At 46.3% G+C, this 18,807-nt stretch overlaps 1 protein-coding gene across 2 annotated transcripts in view; it reads left to right on the top strand.

The window, feature by feature from the left end:
* CHRNA4 (cholinergic receptor nicotinic alpha 4 subunit) overlaps nucleotides 1–10,258 on the top strand; it is a 112,975-nt gene extending 102,717 nt beyond the window's left edge. For both annotated transcript variants that reach the window (XM_082271458.1, XM_082271459.1), the window contains exons 5-6: nucleotides 288–1,665; nucleotides 9,727–10,258. In XM_082271458.1, the coding sequence (XP_082127584.1) occupies nucleotides 288–1,665; nucleotides 9,727–9,852 (1,504 nt within the window). In that variant the 3' untranslated portion in view covers nucleotides 9,853–10,258. The remainder of the gene's footprint in view (nucleotides 1–287; nucleotides 1,666–9,726) is intronic.
* Nucleotides 10,259–18,807: the final 8,549 nt, after the last annotated feature.

The raw sequence follows: 18,807 nt of genomic DNA, 5'->3' as shown, positions 1-18,807 counted from the left end.
TATGATCTGACATTTTGAGGGAAAAGCCGATGAAACATGAACAAAGAAAATAAATTGTTATTGAGCTGCAATCTAAAATGACAAAATATAGAAAAAAGAAATGATATTAAACTGAGTCACCGAATCCATTACCCGGCCGCTTGAGCCAAGACCCATTCCAGGTCATTATACAAAATGTATTTTGAGGGTTCTGAATAAAGACTTTGCAGAGTGCCAGAGGAACATGACTATGTAATAAGATGCAGTCAAGGACGAATCTTAATTATTGTGTTTTTGTATTTTTAAAGTGCCGACGGTGACTTTGCAGTGACCCACTTGACCAAAGCCCACCTCTTTTATGATGGACGGATAAAGTGGACACCCCCAGCCATTTACAAAAGCTCCTGCAGCATTGACGTCACCTTTTTCCCCTTCGACCAGCAGAACTGCACCATGAAGTTTGGCTCGTGGACTTATGACAGAGCCAAGATCGATCTGATCAGCATGCACAGCCACGTTGACCAACTTGACTACTGGGAGAGCGGAGAGTGGGTCATCGTCAACGCTGTTGGCAACTACAACATCAAGAAATACGAGTGCTGCACTGAAATCTACTCAGACATCACATATTCCTTTATCATCCGTAGACTTCCTTTATTTTACACCATTAACCTTATCATTCCCTGCCTTCTCATCTCCTGCTTGACCGTGTTGGTCTTCTACTTGCCCTCGGAATGTGGAGAGAAGATCACGCTGTGTATATCTGTCCTGCTTTCTCTAACTGTCTTTCTTCTCCTCATTACCGAGATCATTCCATCCACATCTTTGGTCATCCCGTTGATTGGGGAATACCTGCTCTTCACCATGATCTTTGTCACCCTCTCCATCATCATCACAGTATTTGTATTGAATGTTCACCATCGTTCCCCTCGTACACACACCATGCCAGCTTGGGTGCGCAGAATATTTTTGGATGTGGTGCCCAGGGTTTTGTTCATGAAGAGGCCTGCGAAGGACAACTGCAAGAAACTCATTGAGTCCTTGCATGCCAGACCGCTTAGTTCTCCACCTAGACTTTGGTCTGAGACAGAGATTGAGCCAGCCTTCCCAAGTTCATCTTCAGCCAGCCCCACTAGCCAGAGGGCATCACCATCGTCTTCCTGTTGCCACCAGCTGGAGCAGACGGCAAACTCTCAAGTGATCTGTAAGTCCCCCTCTGGGCAATATTCACTGCTTTGCGAGGAATCAACTTTGAGCAGTTGCCCCCGTCCTACAAACCAAACTCGTCTTCTAGAAGAGCCCCAGACCAACCTGATGCCCAAGGTTCGCTCTGTAAGCGTTCAACAGATGTACTCGCCCAAGGAAACCAACGAGGCTACAATTCGTTGCCGCTCCAGGAGCATACAGTACTGCTACCTTCATGAAGATTCCTCCCAGACCAATGGTCAGTCCAGCACCTCTCCACAATCTCAGAGTTGCCATGTGCAAGAAGCACAGCAAACTCCAAATTCTCAGTGTAAATGCAAACCCAAAAGCCAAGAGAAGCCGAGTGGCACCAGTCAAGTTACCAAAACAGTCAGTACCAAAGAGCAGCATGTGCTGCTGATGTCCCCATCCCTGAAGTTGGCCATTGAGGGAGTCCATTATATCGCAGACCACCTGAGAGCAGAGGATGCCGACTTCTCTGTAAGTACCTAGCAAACAAGTTTTTTTTTAATGGGCAAAGGGACCTCTATAGACTTTCAGTTGCTGAGGAACCTACAAGTAGATCCTAACCATAACATTGACATTCATGTGTATATATAGCCCAAACCAGGGAGCGTAACTACAGGGGTTGCAATTGCAACCGGGTCCCATGCTCCAGGGGGCATGTGCAGCTCCCCTGTACACCTGGATAGGAGGGGTGGCGTGGGCAGCATGTAGAGAAATCACTGTCCTCCTTTTTCCTCCTGTAGCTGCAGGAGTAAAATGGAGGAGATTGGTTCCTCTGCATGCTGCTCCCTCCACTCCTCCTATCCAGTTCACCCCCCCCCCCCCCCCAGAACTGTGCTCCCTTTCCTCTCCTGCTGGCTGCTGCAGGGGATGTGTCACATAAGAGAACCAGGAAGGGGTCGGTAAATATGTAATTTACCAGCTCCTTCCTTTTCTGAATGGACAGAGTCATAGTCAGTGACATTGTGAAAAAATAAAATACAATGATAAAAAATAATACAAATAAAATATCAAAAAAATAAAAACTACTGACACCAGTGGGTGAACTTCCAGGATCACAAAGTTCACACTTGCAACCGGCCCTGGCATTCCACCACTGTGGAGAGGCCCCAAGATGGCAGGAAGGGGGCCCACTGCAGAACTTATGAAAGGGTCCCGCTGCAGGACCGTAGAAAAGGGCACTGCAACTAGAGTAAAGGGCCCCAGGATCAGTGGAAAGAGCCCAAAGCTTGAAGGGAAGGGCCCCGGCCAGGGGTCCGGGGGGCCCTTCATGGTTTATTGCACCGGGGCCCTGAAGGTTCTAGTTACGCCTCTGGCCCAAACCTTCTTTTTTAGACTTGGATTGAGTAGTAGAGTGTTAAAACCCCAGTTAATTTTTTGCCATGCTTGTCCAATTGGGGAGATTTCACTTCTTGTGTCCTGTACATGCAGCAGGATTTAAGCCATTTCCCTCTTAGACAGTTGTCACGGGAAAAGGTGTCCCCATTGGAAGATTTCCCCTCAATTCTTGTGAAAATTTCAAAGTTTTGGATTTCCTATCACTTGATAAAAAATGATCACCAGGACAAACAAAAAGTGTCAGGGGTTCTAATATTTCCCATTCCATTCAAAAACTAAGTTTTACATTTTTTTTAATCAAAATAAGTTATCAGCCATATAATAGTGTCAGACCTCTGTATAGACACCACTGGTTCCATCCACACAGAGGGCAACAGTTCTTCGCAGCATACTGGCAGCAGACGGGCTTTTGGAATCATGCTGTGGTTGCTTTCTTCTGTGGGCTTTAAAAATCATTAAAATAACTACATGATTCCTTTAAAAAAATATTATCTGGGTCTTTTTCCTACTCACTGGTTGTCCTCGTCCCCACTGCTGGAAACATGTTGAGATGCCAGCATAGAGCCATACCAGGGGCCACTAAGGATGCAAGTAATTAGATGAACTGGACTAAATTATATTACCTTGTCTTCTTAATTAATAGCTGGAGTAAAGGTTGATTTTTTAGTATTGGGGATTTCAGCTCGTACATGTGAACTTGTTCCATGCACTCAATGTGAGGTTGTATATAGGGACCTCATTGTGTCTCTTTGCTGGAAACTCCTGACCTTGACACTGCTCACTGGCTGATGATTCACGTCTGGTCATTATGCGGCAGGTGCAAGCTGTGCTGTCTGATAACTTTAAACGGAGGTCCGTTGTCGGCGGAGCGCTCACAGCTTGATAGAGCGAGCGCCCAGCCTGCAATCATTTAGTCTATTTCCATCTCCAATGGCCGTTATCTGCTGCCTTCTGTAGCTCCCAATCCGCTTTGATTGTCTGCTGGGTTTTTTTTATCCTTTTTTCCCAGTTTGCCCATCCGCACCGCTGATATAAGGCAGCTGGCAAACAAAAAGCAACAGCTCAATGCCCCCCCCCCCCCAATTTCTTCCTTCACGCAAAGTAAAGGTCTCTTAAAGGACCCTTGACACCCACCTTAATCTGGCTCCTTGCCACTGCTGTGTTGGCGGCATGAGGGTTTTTGACATCCTCGGCTCCTAAAAGTGATTGGCCACACAGACCCAGGCACTGCACCCTGGGAGGTGGTCACATAGTCCCCCTAAACCAAAAGTGTTTTTCAAAGGCTCTGATTTTCGTCAACTAAAATATTTTTGTCTACTAAATGAATACTATTTTCGTCTACCAAAATACAATTAAAACTAAAACAATTGAGAAGACTAAAATATGACTAAAACTAAAATGGCATTTTAGACAAAACACTAAAATACAACTAAGGCTGGGCATACGTGTTCAATTTTTTTGTACAGTTTTCTGTTAGATTTACCAAAAACCATATAATATGAGGTCAAAACTCAACAACAATTGTATCCTATAGGGCAGGCCTTTTTACTACATAGTTAAGGGTAAATATAACAAAAATTGTACAGAAAATTATGGCCAGCCTAAAACTAAAATGGCATTTCAGTCAAAAGACTATGACTAAAACTAAAACGTCAAAATTACCACTGCACTACCACATAACAGTGGCGTAGCGTGGGTTGTCAGCACCCGGGGCAAGGTTAGAAATTTGCGCCCCCTACACAAATCTAGACCACTACACTGACCTACCTTATTCCTACACTGACCTACCTGATTACTATACTGACCACTACACAGACCTACCTGACCACTACACAGACACCTACACTGACCTACCTTATTCCTGCACTAACCAACTTGATCACTACACTGACCTACCTAATATCTACACAGACCTACCTAATTACTATACTGACACCTACACTGACCTACCTGACCACTACACTGACCTACCTGATTACTATACTGACACCAACACTGACCTACCTGACCACTACACAGACCTACCTGACCAATACACTGATCTACCTGTTTCCTCCACTAACCTACCTGATCACTATACTGACACCTACAGAGACCTATCTGACCACTACAGAGACCTACCTGATTTTTACACTAACCTACCTGATTACTATACTGACACCTACCTCACCCCTACACAGACCTACCTGATCACTACACTGACCTACCTTATTACTACACTGACCCCTACACTGACATTCCTGATTCCTGCACTGACCTACCTGACACCTACACTGACCCCTTCACTGACACCTACAGTGACACCTACACTGGCCCCCCCTTCACTGACCCTTTATGCCTGCCCCTCCTTCACTGACCCCCCTAGACTGAACCCTATTCACTGACACCTACATTGACCCCTTCACTGACCCCTACACTGACACATACAGTGACCCTTCTGCACTGACCCCCCTTCACTGACCCTTACACCGACACCTTTACTGACCCCTAGACTGCCCCCCCCTACACTGACACTTACCCCCCTACACATTGACTCCTACAATGACCCCCCTACACTGACCCCCCTACATTGACCCCTTCAATGACACCTACACTGACCCCCCTTACATTGACACCTACACTGACCCCCCTTCACTGAACCCTTACACTGACCCCACTATATTGACACCTACACTGACCCCCCCACATTGACACCTACACTGCCCCTCCCCCCTTCATTGACACTTACACTGACCCCTGCACTGACACCTACACTGACCCCCTTCACTGACATCTACGCTGACCCCCCCACACTGACCCCCCTTCACTGACACCTACACTGACCCCCCCCCACATTGACACCTACACTGACCCCCCTTCATTGACACTTACACTGACACCTACACTGACCCCCCTTCACTGACACCTACACTGAGCCCTCTTACACTGACCCCACCTACACTGACCCCAACTACACTGACATCTACACTGACCCCCCTTCACTGACACCTACGCTGACCCCAACTACACTGACACCTACACTGACCCCCCCCCCCTACACTGACACCTACACTGACCCCCCTTCACTGACACCTACACTAACCCCCCTTCAATGACTCCTACACTGACACATACACTGACCCCTCCTACACTGACACCTACACTGACACTGACCCCCCACACTGATTTCCCGTACATCATTCTCTGTCGTACTGTGGAGGAGTCTCACCTGTTCGTGAGGCGCCTTAGATTTAAAAATGGCCCCGCTTGGTGCTAACACGTCATTGCGCATGTGCCGCCGCTCAGGAAAGCTCATATGCGTTTGGCTATTCCCGGCGGCGCATGCACGGTGACATGTTAGCACTGGGCGGCGCCATTTTTAAATCTAAGATGCCGCAAGAGCACGTCGGGCAGGCCGGGGGACAGCGAAACTGGCGCGCCGTGGGATGCGCCCCCCCCCCAGATTTTGCGCCCAATGCGGCTAGCCCCCCCAGCAACCCCCACGCTATGCCACTGCCACATAAGAATGTGTAGGGGCAGCTACTAAGCTGCTAAAAGAAAAAACAATAATAAAAAGGTTTTTCCTGATATTTAATGTTGGTAATATATTCAGGTAATATATTCAGGTAATATATTCAGGTAATATGTGCAATTGCATTACAGTCAAGAGAGTTTACAGTTTTTGTTATTTTTTATATTTTAAGGTTGTCCTTCTGCTTGTCAAAAAGCAATATTTTTGTATATTCATGAAACTTGGTTTTATTTATGAAGACGTTATATATCACAATGCCTAAATCTGTGTCTGTAGTGCGCGTTCAAACCTTAATACCATAAATAATAATATGTTATTAGATTTTTACTTCAGGAGTATATAATGGATTTGGAAATTCTACAGAAATGCTTAAATAATGCATTAAAATTTAACTCAACCCATTCGATTTTAGTAAAATGTACTGGAGATTTTTATTGACTAAAATACAACTAAAACTAAAACAATTCAGATGACTAAAATATGACTAAAACTAAAATGGCATTTTAGTCAAAAGACTAAAACTAAATCGAAATTTGATTTCAAAATTAACACTGGCACACCCTAATCACCCTGTGCAGTGCAGATCCCCCCTGCTTCTGACACCAGTCTCTGCTCTTCTGACACCGTCCACTAATCTACAGACTGACACTGTCTTCTGCCCTCCTGACACTGTCTACTGATCTACAGACTGACACCGTCCTCTGCCCTCCTGACACCGTCCACTGATCTACTGACACCGTCTACTGATCTACAGACTGACACCGTCCTCTGCCCTACAAACACTGTCTACTGATCTACAGACTGACCCTGTCCTCTGCCCTCCTGATCTACAGGCACCGTCTACTGATCTACAGACTGACACTGTCCTCTTCCCTACTTACACCGTCCTCTGCCCTACTGACACCGTCCACTGATCTACAGACACCGTCTACTGATCTACAGACTGACACCGTCCTCTGCCCTCCTGATCTACAGACACCGTTTACTGATCAACAGACTGACACCATCCTCTGCCCTACTGACACCGTCTATTGATCTACAGACTGACACCGTCCTCTGCCCTACAGACACGGTCTACTGATCTACAGGCATCGTCTACTGATCTACAGACTGACACCGTCCTCTGCCCTACTGACACCGTCCACTGATCTACAGACTGACACCGTCCTCTGCCCTACAAACACTGTCTACTGATCTACAGACTGACACTGTCCTCTGCCCTACAGACACTGTCTACTGATCTACAGGCACCGTCTACTGATCTACAGACTGACACCGTCCTCTGCCCTACAGACACTGTCTACTGTTCTACAGACACCGTCTACTGATCTACAGACTGAAACCGTTCTCTGCCCTACAGACACCGTCTACTGATCTACAGACTGACACCATCCTCTGCCCTACTGACACCGTCTATTGATCTACAGACTGACACCGTCCTCTGCCCTACAGACACGGTCTACTGATCTACAGGCATCGTCTACTGATCTACAGACTGACACCGTCCTCTGCCCTACTGACACCGTCCACTGATCTACAGACTGACACCGTCCTCTGCCCTACAAACACTGTCTACTGATCTACAGACTGACACTGTCCTCTGCCCTACAGACACTGTCTACTGATCTACAGGCACCGTCTACTGATCTACAGACTGACACCGTCCTCTGCCCTACAGACACTGTCTACTGTTCTACAGACACCGTCTACTGATCTACAGACTGAAACCGTTCTCTGCCCTACAGACACCGTCTACTGATCTACAGACTGACACCCTCCTCTGCCCTACTGACACCATCCACTGATCTACTGACACCGTCTACTGATCTACAGACTGACACCGTCCTCTGCCCTACAGACACTGTCTACTGATCTACAGGCACCGTCTACTGATCTACAGACTGACACCGTCCTCTGCCCTACAGACACTGTCTACTGATCTACAGGCACCGTCTACTGATCTACAGACTGACACCGTCCTCTGCCCTACAGACACTGTCTACTGATCTACAGACACCATCTACTGATCTACAGACTGACACCGTCCTCTGCCCTACTGACACCGTCCACTGATCTACAGACTGACACCATCCTCTGCCCTACTGACACCATCCTCTGCCCTACTGACACCGTCCACTGATCTAATGACACCGTCCACTGATCTACAGACTGACACCGTCCTCTGCCCTACAGACACCGTCCACTGATCTACAGGCACCGTCTACTGATCTACAGACTGACACCGTCCTCTGCCCTACAGACACTGTCTACTGATCTACAGGCACCGTCTACTGATCTACAGACTGACACCGTCCTCTGCCCTACTGACACCGTCCACTGATCTACAGACACCGTCTACTGATCTACAGAGTGACACCATCCTCTGCCCTACTGACACCGTCCTCTGCTCTACCGACACCGTCTACTGATCTACAGAGTGACACCGTTTACTGATCAACAGACTGACACCGTCCTCTGCCCTACTGACACGTCTACTGATCTTCAGACTGACACCAGCCTCTGCCCTCCTGACACCATCTACTGATCTACAGACTGACACCATCCTCTGCCCTCCTGACACCGTCCACTGATCTACAGACTGGCACTGTCCTCTGCCCTTCTGACACCGTCTACTGATCTACAGACTGGCACTGTCCTCTGCCCTTTTGACACCATCTACTGATCTACAGACTGACACCATCTTCTGCCCTACTGACACGTCTACTGATCTACAGACTGACACCATCCTCTGCCCTCCTGACACCAATCTCTGCTCTACTGACACTGTCCATGTTTTAATACAGTTTAAAATGCTTGTTTACATTTATTTATAAGAGTGCGTGTGTATGTGTATTTACTGTGTGTGTGTGTATATGTATATATGTACACACACACACTTACACACAAATGTGTTTAAGCTTTGGGGTGCACACATCTATGCTTTAAAGCATAACTCCCATGTTTTTGGGAATTTTTGAAAGACCGAACAACAAAATCACCAACTTTCCCGATAGTGTGTAATGATTATTTTGCTTGGTAAGGGAACTAACTTGCTGCAAATGCGAGCCTAGTATATAGGTTGTGCTTGCTGTGGGATCTAATTGAAATTTAATGAGTGATCTAAGTTAAATTTGACCCAGCCATGCCATGTGGGGTCTCTTCCTGCTACCTTGTTGGGCTTTCAATTGGTGATCAGTTAGTTTGGCTGCGTTTTTACCGACTTTGCAAAAAAAGGCCTAACAAGGCAGCTGGAGAGGATCATAAACATGCCATTGCCTAGATGATTTGCGACTGCAGTAAATTTAACTCGGCTTGTTGTTTGAAGCCACAAGGCTTCCCTGTCAAACTCTCCCGTTGAAGTCAATGGGAACATTCAGCAACCACAAGCCGAATGCTTGGCTCATAGTTGCGGTGCATTCGTTTCATGCAAAATCGCAATTCGGCAAAAACAAAAAAACAGGCATTCAAGGAGGCGGCAGTATATTTTTAAATAAGAGCCTACTGATGCTGTGTGACCCCATGCCACCATCAAACCCCAGTGTGGCCTTTACAAGCAATGTCTATGCAGTCCCAGGTCCACTTGAGTCCATATTGAGATATATAGCTTTACAGATGTTGTGTAGGATGGACAGACTTTGCTCCAGTTACATCATGAGATTCACTTTCTCTCTCCTTAATCCCAACAGGTCAAACAGGACTGGAAGTATGTGGCCATGGTCATTGATCGGATCTTCCTCTGGATGTTCATCATAGTCTGCCTTTTGGGAACTGTTGGACTATTCCTCCCACCCTGGTTGGCTGGCATGATCTAACCATCAGGGCCTCCAAAACGGACAGTCCCCACTACACCAGGAGGACATCGGGTGGGGAACAGCCGAGCGGGGTGGGAAGTTGAGCGCATGAATGCATGGAGAATGCAAAGAGAACTTTAAGAAAAAAAAAACACAAGAACGAGTTGAGGGATCCCACAGAACAGAAGGGATGAGCAGGCGTTCCAGAGCGTGCGTCTGCAGTATATAAATATTTAAGCTCGCATCAGAAACGCATGAGAGAGCCCAGCGGGCTCCAGGAGATGGCCCCCCGGGGCAAAGAGGCGTTTCAGAGACGGCTCTGGCCTCCCCCAGCCAGGAATCCTTGATTTAAAAATGTGTCATGTACAGCTGACTGCAACCTAAGACATCCGGGGGTTCCTGGCGGGTCTGTGAATAAATCTGAGGCCCTAAAGACTTTCTTTGTTGTTTTTTTATTTAATTTTTCTCACTTATATTTCTGTTGTGAAACTTGCTTGGTTGTGGAAGAGTTAATGGGCGCTAGTCAAGACAGAAGTATGGATGCAATCACTGATGACTTTTTTTGATGAAGGTCTTTTTACATTGGTCCAGCTTGGACTAATATAGGATCCATATATCACACCTGTGGGACCGCTGTGGAAGTGGGGTATTGCTGTGGTAGTTCATGGAAGTATTTGAGACACGATCTCGACAGGGTGATGCCTCATCCCTAAAAAAAATGTATATACCGATGAACTAAAAGGGGGAATAAATGGAAGGAACCTTCATCCCCTTAGAATAGTAGGACTTTGAAGGCATCTATTTGACTGATCTCAAGAGGAATATACACTTAGATAAATATATATATAAAAAAACAAGTTTATTGTACACAAAATTAATATAAAACCATTGTGCAAACATACATAAATGGTCATGTAACAGTATGCTCCATATATATATTTATCTAAGAGCAGGGCTTTTTTTCTTGGAGAATAGGTGCAGGTTACATAGTTACATAGTTAGCGAGGTTGAAAAAAGACATCAGTCCATCCAGTTCAACCTATGATGTGTGTGTGCTTGCTGTTAACCGTACATTGTATACCCCTGTATGTTGTACATTGTATACCCCTGTATGTTGTACATTGTATACCCCTGTATGTTGTGGTCTTTAAGGTGCCCATCTAATAGTTGTTTGAAACTATCAATGTTCCCTGCTGATACTGCTTGTGGAAGAGAATTCCACATCCTTACTGCTCTGACAGTGAAGAACCCCTTACGTATTTTAAGGTCAAACCGCCTTTCCTCCAGTTTCAGTGAGTGGCCGCGTGTCTTATTGTATTCCCTTTCTCTGAATAGGTTTTTCCATATGCTAGGGTCGCCAGTACAGTATTTGTACATTGATATCATATCCCCTTTCAATCGTCTCTTCTCCAGAGAGAATAGGTTCTGTGCTTGTAGTCTTTCCTCATAGCTGCTGTCCTCCATTCCCCTAATTATTTTTGTTGCCCTTCTTTGGACTCTCTCCAGTTCCAGCACATCCTTCCTGAGGACCGGTGCCCAGAACTGGACAGCATACTCCAGATGTGGCCGGACCAAAGTCTTGTAGAGCGGGAGAATAATCTCTTTATTTCTGGAGTGAATCCCCTTTTTTATGCATCCCAGTATTCTGTTGGCTTTGCTTGCAGCGGCTTGGCATTGCATGCCACTGCCAAGCCTGTTGTCTACCAGTACCCCCAGGTCCTTTTCCATCCTAGACTCACCCAGAGGTTCCCCCCCTAGTGAGTAGCTTGCTTTCGTGTTTCTGGCCCCCAAGTGCATTACTTTACATTTTTCAACATTAAACCTCATCTGCCATGTAGTTGCCCACCCCATAATTTTGTTCAGGTCCGCTTGTAAGGTGTCCACATCCTGCCCAGAAGATATTGCCATGCTTAGTTTAGTATCATCCGCAAATACTGAGATTTTACTCGATATCCCCTCCTCTAGATCATTTATAGGTACTCCCCCCTTCTGAGTCACCCCTTGTCTCCACCCACTACCCACCTCGGAGCGCTGTCATTTGGTTCCACCCTCTACCACCCACCAGTACCCCCCCTTTTAGAGAATACAGAACCAAGTATCATGTTGTGGTTCTAGGTAATTTGTAATGATAACTAGAAAAGCAGTAAAATCCCCTGGAATCAGCAACAATAGACTCCTCCCCCCCCCCAACAATAGATCCCCTCAGCAACAATAAATCTTCCCCTGCAACAATCCCCCCCACCCCCCCCCCCAATAAATCCTCCCCTGCAACAATAGACCCTCCCCAACAACAATAGCCCCCCAGCAACAATAGTTCCCCCAAGCAACAATAAATCCTCCACTGCAACAATAGCCCCACCCACAACAAAATGCCCTCCAGTACCAATAGATTCACCCCAGCAACAATAAATCCCTCAGCAGCCAGCATCAATAGGCCCTTCAGCTCACCCCACTGACCCCAGCACCCCTTTGCCATTGCATACTTTCAGACTGGAGGTGCCGGAACTGCGTTCCCCCGCGTTCCCGCTTAAAAAAAGCCCTGTAAGTGTATATTCCTCTTGAGATCAATCAAATAGATGCCTTCAAAGGCCTACTATTCCAAGGGGATGAAGATTCCTTCCCTTTCTTTCCCCTTTTAGTTCTTTGGTGTATACATTGCTGTGGTAGCTGCCGATACTACAGTGATTGCTGTTGTTTTCAGGGTCCATGCTGAGCGGCTGCCCTGCTGCACAGTGAATGTAGGGGGCGCTTGTTCATCACAGCTGCCATTCACAGAACTCCTTGCATTTTTCCTAATGAATACAAGGTATTATATGATTTGACGAGGTGGGGCGGTGACATCACTAAGTTCAAATATCCTGGCCATCGCACTAGAGCACACTGCACATAGTAGCCATGATGGCCCGTGCTGTCGGTTGTTCTGGCTACCATACACTGTAATACACAGCCCCAAAATGTGTATCCATTAAAATGCTCACAATGGCAAGCGCTCAATGGTCACCACAGCCATGTGACACTGCTGACCAATGAGAAGCGCATCTGAGGCTTCTTCTTCCAGTAAGGTGTCTCAGAAGGTGATCATGGGGTCGCACTGTCCTATGATCTCTTGTCAATGTGAGCATTAAGCTACACCACCAGCATGGGGCATCATGGCCACTAGGTGCAGTAGGGTCTGGAGGGGTGGCCTGAGAGGATCTTGGAGAAGGTGGCCTGGAGAACCTAGGAGTTAGTTCACCTTTTTGTTTTTCATGAAAAGGTGAACTTACCCTTTAAGATGGTGCTAATTGAAGGCCGTTTCCTCACAGGTCCCTATTAAGGTTTTTTTTTTTTTTCGTTTTTTGGTTATAGAGTGGTGAGAGGTTAGAACATTTGTCAGGTTTGTATTGCTTCAGATGGGGGACACCTGTTAAGGTGACATCAGTCTAAGAAAAGATTCCCTCCACTATGAACAGGTTTCCTTTGTACTTTCTATTGTATTTACAGGACAGGAAGTCAAGGGAAATCTCCCCAAATGACACAAAAAGTCAAGGGAAATTTCCCTATATGACATAAGGGAGAAGTCAAGGTAAATCTCCCTACATGCCAGACAGGAAGTGAAGGTAAATCCCCCGACATGATGTACATGGGAAGTCAAGGTAAATCACCCTACATGATGTACATGGGAAGTCAAGGTAAATCACCCTACATGATGGACATGGGAAGTCAAGGTAAATCTCCCTATATGACATAGACAGGAAATCAATGTAATTCTCCCTATATGACATAGATGGAAGTCAAGGTAAATCTCCCTATATGACAGCGATGGGAAGTCAAGGTGAATCTCCCTATATGACATAGACAGAAAGTCAAGGTGAATCTCCCTATATGACACAGATGGGAAGTCAAGGTGAATCTCCCTATATGACACAGATGAGAAGTCAAGGTGAATCTCCCTATATGACAGAGATGGGAAGTCAAGGTGAATCTCCCTATATGACACAGATGGAAAGTCAAGGTGAATCTCTCTATATGACACAGATGGGAAGTCAAGGTGTATCTCCCTATATGACAGAGATGGGAAGTCAAGGTAAATCTCCCTATATAACATAGACAGAAAGTCAAGGTGAATCTCCCTATATGACACAGATGGGAAGTCAAGGTGAATCTCCCTATATGACAGAGATGGGAAGTCAAGGTGAATCTCCCTATATGACAGAGATGGGAAGTCAAGGTAAATCTCCCTATATGACAGACAGAAAGTCAAGGTGAATCTCCCCATATGACACAGACAGAAAGTCAAGGTAAATATCCCTATATGACATAGATGGGAAGTCAAGTTAAATCTCCCTATAATAACACAGGAAGTTGAGGTAAATCTTCCCATATGACATAGGCAGGAAGTTGAGTGAAATCTCCCATATGGCACAAACAGGAAGTCAAGAGAAATCTCACCATATGACAAAGATGGCAAAAAACTGTTTGGGAATTCTAACTATTCTACACTCTATCCAAACATATTTGATTTAAATACTCCTATAAAAATAGTTCACATGAAGGAAACCTCACTGTGTAGCCTAATACTTTGGTTGGTGGTGAAAAATAACCAATGGCATTAAGTTATACGTTTGCTAGACCAGATGTCTTCTATGTAGGAAACTTCAACTTCATTTAAAGTGATCCTTTCAGTAGGACACTTGTATACAATTACTGTTTTAGCAGTAAAATATATATATATATATATATATATATATATATATATATATATATACTTTTCTTTCTGAAGGGCTGTGTGTTAAGAAGCAGCCTTTTCCAGTTGTGTAGAATATCGGCTTCCCTGCTGCATGCTGTGGTTCCTCCCACCAGCTTGTTCTTCACTATAGGACATATAAGCCATTGGGAGGAACCACAGTATATGGTGGGGGGGGTGGTATTTGACCCACCCAAAGTGCTGAATAGTTTCAGTAGCTGGGTAGCCGAAAAGAGGCAGATTTTAAACACATGGGCCACCAGAAAATTAATTATATTCACTTTACTTTTACAGTTACATAATTGTGTACAAGTGACTGTGAAGTGACAGGTAAAAAGTAAACCTGTTGGCAAATGGCATGTCAAGGCCAAGGCAGTTCAAGTCTTCATAAATAAACGCGTTTCTACATCTGTCTTTGAAGGTTAAAGTGACCTTGTCCTGTTCCTATTGGCGCTCAGTGAGTGTTGCCCGTATGAGGTTAGGTCAAGTATTTGCATGTTTGGTGGGAGAAACCTTTGCACTGTTGAAGAGCCCCAGGCACCACTGCCACCAGATACTTCCAGGTGTGTCGGACAGTGTACCCCTGCTGGCCGCATTGGTTACTACATCAAATAACAGTGATGCCGCAGTAAGCAGGAGGATTTATACCGCCTGGTTGGGATGCACTACTGCAAAACCAGGTAGCATCGGATAGCAGCCGTACCAGGACAAAGTCCATTAGCACCGAAGGTGAAAAGACCAAAGTGTCCCCATACACTGTGTACTGTCGACAGTATAAGTAGATCCTGCCCTTTCTGCAGCCCCTCCCAATAAAGCTCCCAAGGTGTTTGCCTCTTTTGCCAACCCCTTAGCCCCTCTGGCTTTGGTGCTTTTTGGGTCCCAGACCTGGAGCAAGTTTGCTGGTCAGTAGCTCTGCCTTCCCTTTGAATGCCTGCTGTGGGTCAGAAACAGGTACGCAGCAACATTTTCAGCCAGAGGCCTCCTTTTTTTTCCTCCACTTTAAAATTCCATCAACGAGCGAGCAGCGCAAATGCCTGTCTGTGATCACTTCAGTCGGCCGCGTCGCCTCTGATACTCCAGCAGATCTAACAGGAGGTGTCAGAATGGCTCACTTTGACTGAAGGACAGGTTCAAAGCCAGGCGTCGCTCCTGCACCAATTCCCTGGGTGCGTGCTTGCGACGGTAAAGCACCATCAGCAGGCCCAAACCTTCTGGGACAGGTGGGGGGGAGACAGGATTGCAGAACAGGGCCGTTTAATGTGTGAAGGGCAGAGTAAGGGTGGCGTGTATAATTTCTGTTATCTCGCTTGCTGCCGCCCTCTGCATATTAAGCAATACAGACGAGTTCCTCGTTAGAATAATCTCACAGCCAGACAACACGTGGCCTAGCAACACTCCGAAGTGTCAGCAACGCATACAGCTGGGGGGACACCGCACGTGATTTTCTGTGATTTAGAAGAAAAACAGTTTTACTGTTTTCAGTGTGAACAATTGCTTGTTATACCTGTGATCTGTCTGACAGTTGGTGTGTAGGGTAAGTATACCTTCAAACAATGTCTCATCCTTATATCCCTTGAAGTCCTAAAAAAAAAAAAAGAGGAACTTCACCCTGGGGAAAGTCTTCATTAGCAGCCATCTTCAAATATCCCAGATGTGCCACAGATCTCTGCCAGGTATGTGGGACCTGACTGAGAACTGTGGAATATCTGAGCAGCCCGGAGGATTCCCATGCATGTGGTGGCATGCCGCTGGCTTCTGCTATCTGGGACTTTGTAGAACCTTTCTACACAGCATGTCTGAACCCTACAAGTTCTTGGCCAGACCTGACAGAGAGAGCAGCATCATGTTTGCGCCTCATCATTCACAGATTTTCATGGGGACCCTCAGCAATACACTGCCTCCTGGGATGTGTGATGTGGACCTTTCCGGGAGGCAGAGGGGGTCCATACATAATTGTTGACTAGGCAAAGAGCCAGGTTAGACACATACAGTAAAAAAGGTACACAAAGTTTCCAAAAATTAGAAAACCCTTCCAATTGTGTAAGAGAAAGAGAAGGAACCTAGAAAATGTTAGTTTAATGGGTGAAGGTCCGCTTTAATCCACCCTCCTGCCATACCTCTATACGTGCAAAGTTCCCAAAGCTATAGCCAATGTAACATTCTGGACTCTTCTTTCAGTGGTCCTTTCAGTGTAGTAGAAACCCATAGATGTCTACAACGGCCATGTTTTGGCCTTTGTATACCTCTATGGCCTTTGTAGACCCCTTTGGTACTGTTGTCTCCAGCAACAGGAGAAAGCCCCATAAAAGTCTAGGGGATTCTTCTGTGCATGTTCAAACCACAGAAAGATGTTGGCCAGATGGAAACATTGCCATGAGCCTACAAAAACTTGGTAATTATGGAGGGTGGGCAAGTTAGTTGGAGCTTGTTCACACCATTTTGCATTTTTCAGCACACCGCCACCCATGTATGGTGGAAACAAGGAACATAGAAAACAACTGTTTTCTGTGCACATCAGCCTTTTGGCTAAGATCAAGTGTAGTATCTATTCTTATCAGTTGGTATGGACCTTGATGGTTAGTATCGGCAGGGGCTGAAATGAACCCGGGCGCCCTGGGCGTAACTGGGGGACCGGGAAGTAGGCACTGTCAGAGAAAGCCGGATGGGTCCGTTGCCTTCTGATTTGAATGGGTCCGTCCCTATCAGTTTGAAGGGAGCGAGAAAGCCGGCTTGTCCGACCGGTAAGTACTGCTCCTGGATGTGATTGGTAAGGAATGGCGGATGGCGGTGGGAGAGCCTTTCCTCCTGGGTTGAATCTGGCCTTGCAAAAGGCTTGTCCCCAGTTGAAGGCAGGTTCTCCCTAAGCTGTCTAAAGTTCTGATGCCTCCTGGTAGGATGGGCTACACTGGGTCTGGTCGGGGGCCGAGACCGAAAAAGCCCGTGGTGTATGTGCCCCTGGGGTGGCAGCCCAGGGGTGCCTTAATTCTCACTGGTGAGGGGCAGCTCGCCTTGAGTTTTTGGGCACCTTGGTCACTGCACCATACACACCTTTTTCGCACCTGTCTCTTGGGCCAGGCCTTTTGGCTTAGAAAGGCCTGCCTTTGTATTGCACATTGGCACCTAGCACTTTCTCCACTTCCCTTCCCCCACCTTTTTGTTTGTGTGTGTTTTATTTGGCGTATGTCACTTCACTATCACTCTTTTTCTTCCTGCACGACAAGTATGGTGTGGGTCTTCGGGCCTACCTTGAACGTCTTGGGAGGGGGTGGACATGGCCTTCTGGCTTAGTTCTCCCTTCGTGGGAGCCCCACCTAGTACTTGGGGAGGGCTGTTTCGGCAGTCCCCCTAGAGAACGGGGTTTGCCAGGTTTCGGCCAGGCAAACCATTTGGAAGTACCTCAGTCCCTGTCAGGAGTCTTGCGCCCCGGGGGATCAAGGTCAGGGTCCAACCTCTTCGGAGGCCACGGGCTTAAAAAAAAAATGGTGTGGTGGTGTGCTGAAAAGTGCTGTTCAGACATGGTGTGAACAAGCTTGTAGGCTTGAAGAGGGGCAAAAAAGGGTATGAATGCCTTGAAAGTACACTTTTCCTTTAAAACCAAAAATTCAAAACTACCCTTGGAGTGGGGCTCTCCCCGGACCATACAGGTTAAAGTTTCATTTTTGTCTAGGGTACCATTAAAAAGCCACCTTATCTCTCATTCCCCTAGCAACTGGGGCTCTCCTTTTCCATTTGATGCTTCAGGTGGTGGGCACACCCTCATTTACAATGTACTGTAGGATTGCTGGTCCTACCTTTTACGTGATGACTTTAAAGTGCGCCCAACAGACGGAGCGCCAGAGAAGAAGATTCAGGGGGTACCAGTCACATGGAGAGGAGGAAACATGCAGTAAGTGAAACTGCTTTGAAAAAGTACACTAAACAAAAAAGCCCCCCCACCCCTTTGCAAGAGTAGTTTGAATCATTCCTGAAGTTCAGCGTTAAAGTGTATCTAAAGACAACACGTTTATTCTAGGATGAAAATATAGTTTTATAGTCTTTGCTATAGATATGCTTTGAAGGCTTCAAGAAAGCTTTTTCAAGCTTGTTCAGTGCTTTGCCAATGGTGGCTGGATGTGATCCTCTTTAGTCTAGTGTTCAGAAGAGTAACATACAGTATATTCAAAGCTCAACATTTTGTTTTGAATTGAGTAAGGAAGGATCAGAGCCCCATGTTTGGTTTTCACTGCTGTCCCTGCTAGGAACATTTTCCC

The sequence above is a fragment of the Pelophylax lessonae genome, assembly GCF_965119305.1.
Source record: "Pelophylax lessonae genome assembly, chromosome: 11".
Classification (NCBI taxonomy): domain Eukaryota; kingdom Metazoa; phylum Chordata; class Amphibia; order Anura; family Ranidae; genus Pelophylax; species Pelophylax lessonae.
Note: the sequence above shows the minus strand (reverse complement) of the source record. Positions and strands in the feature narration are given on the sequence as shown.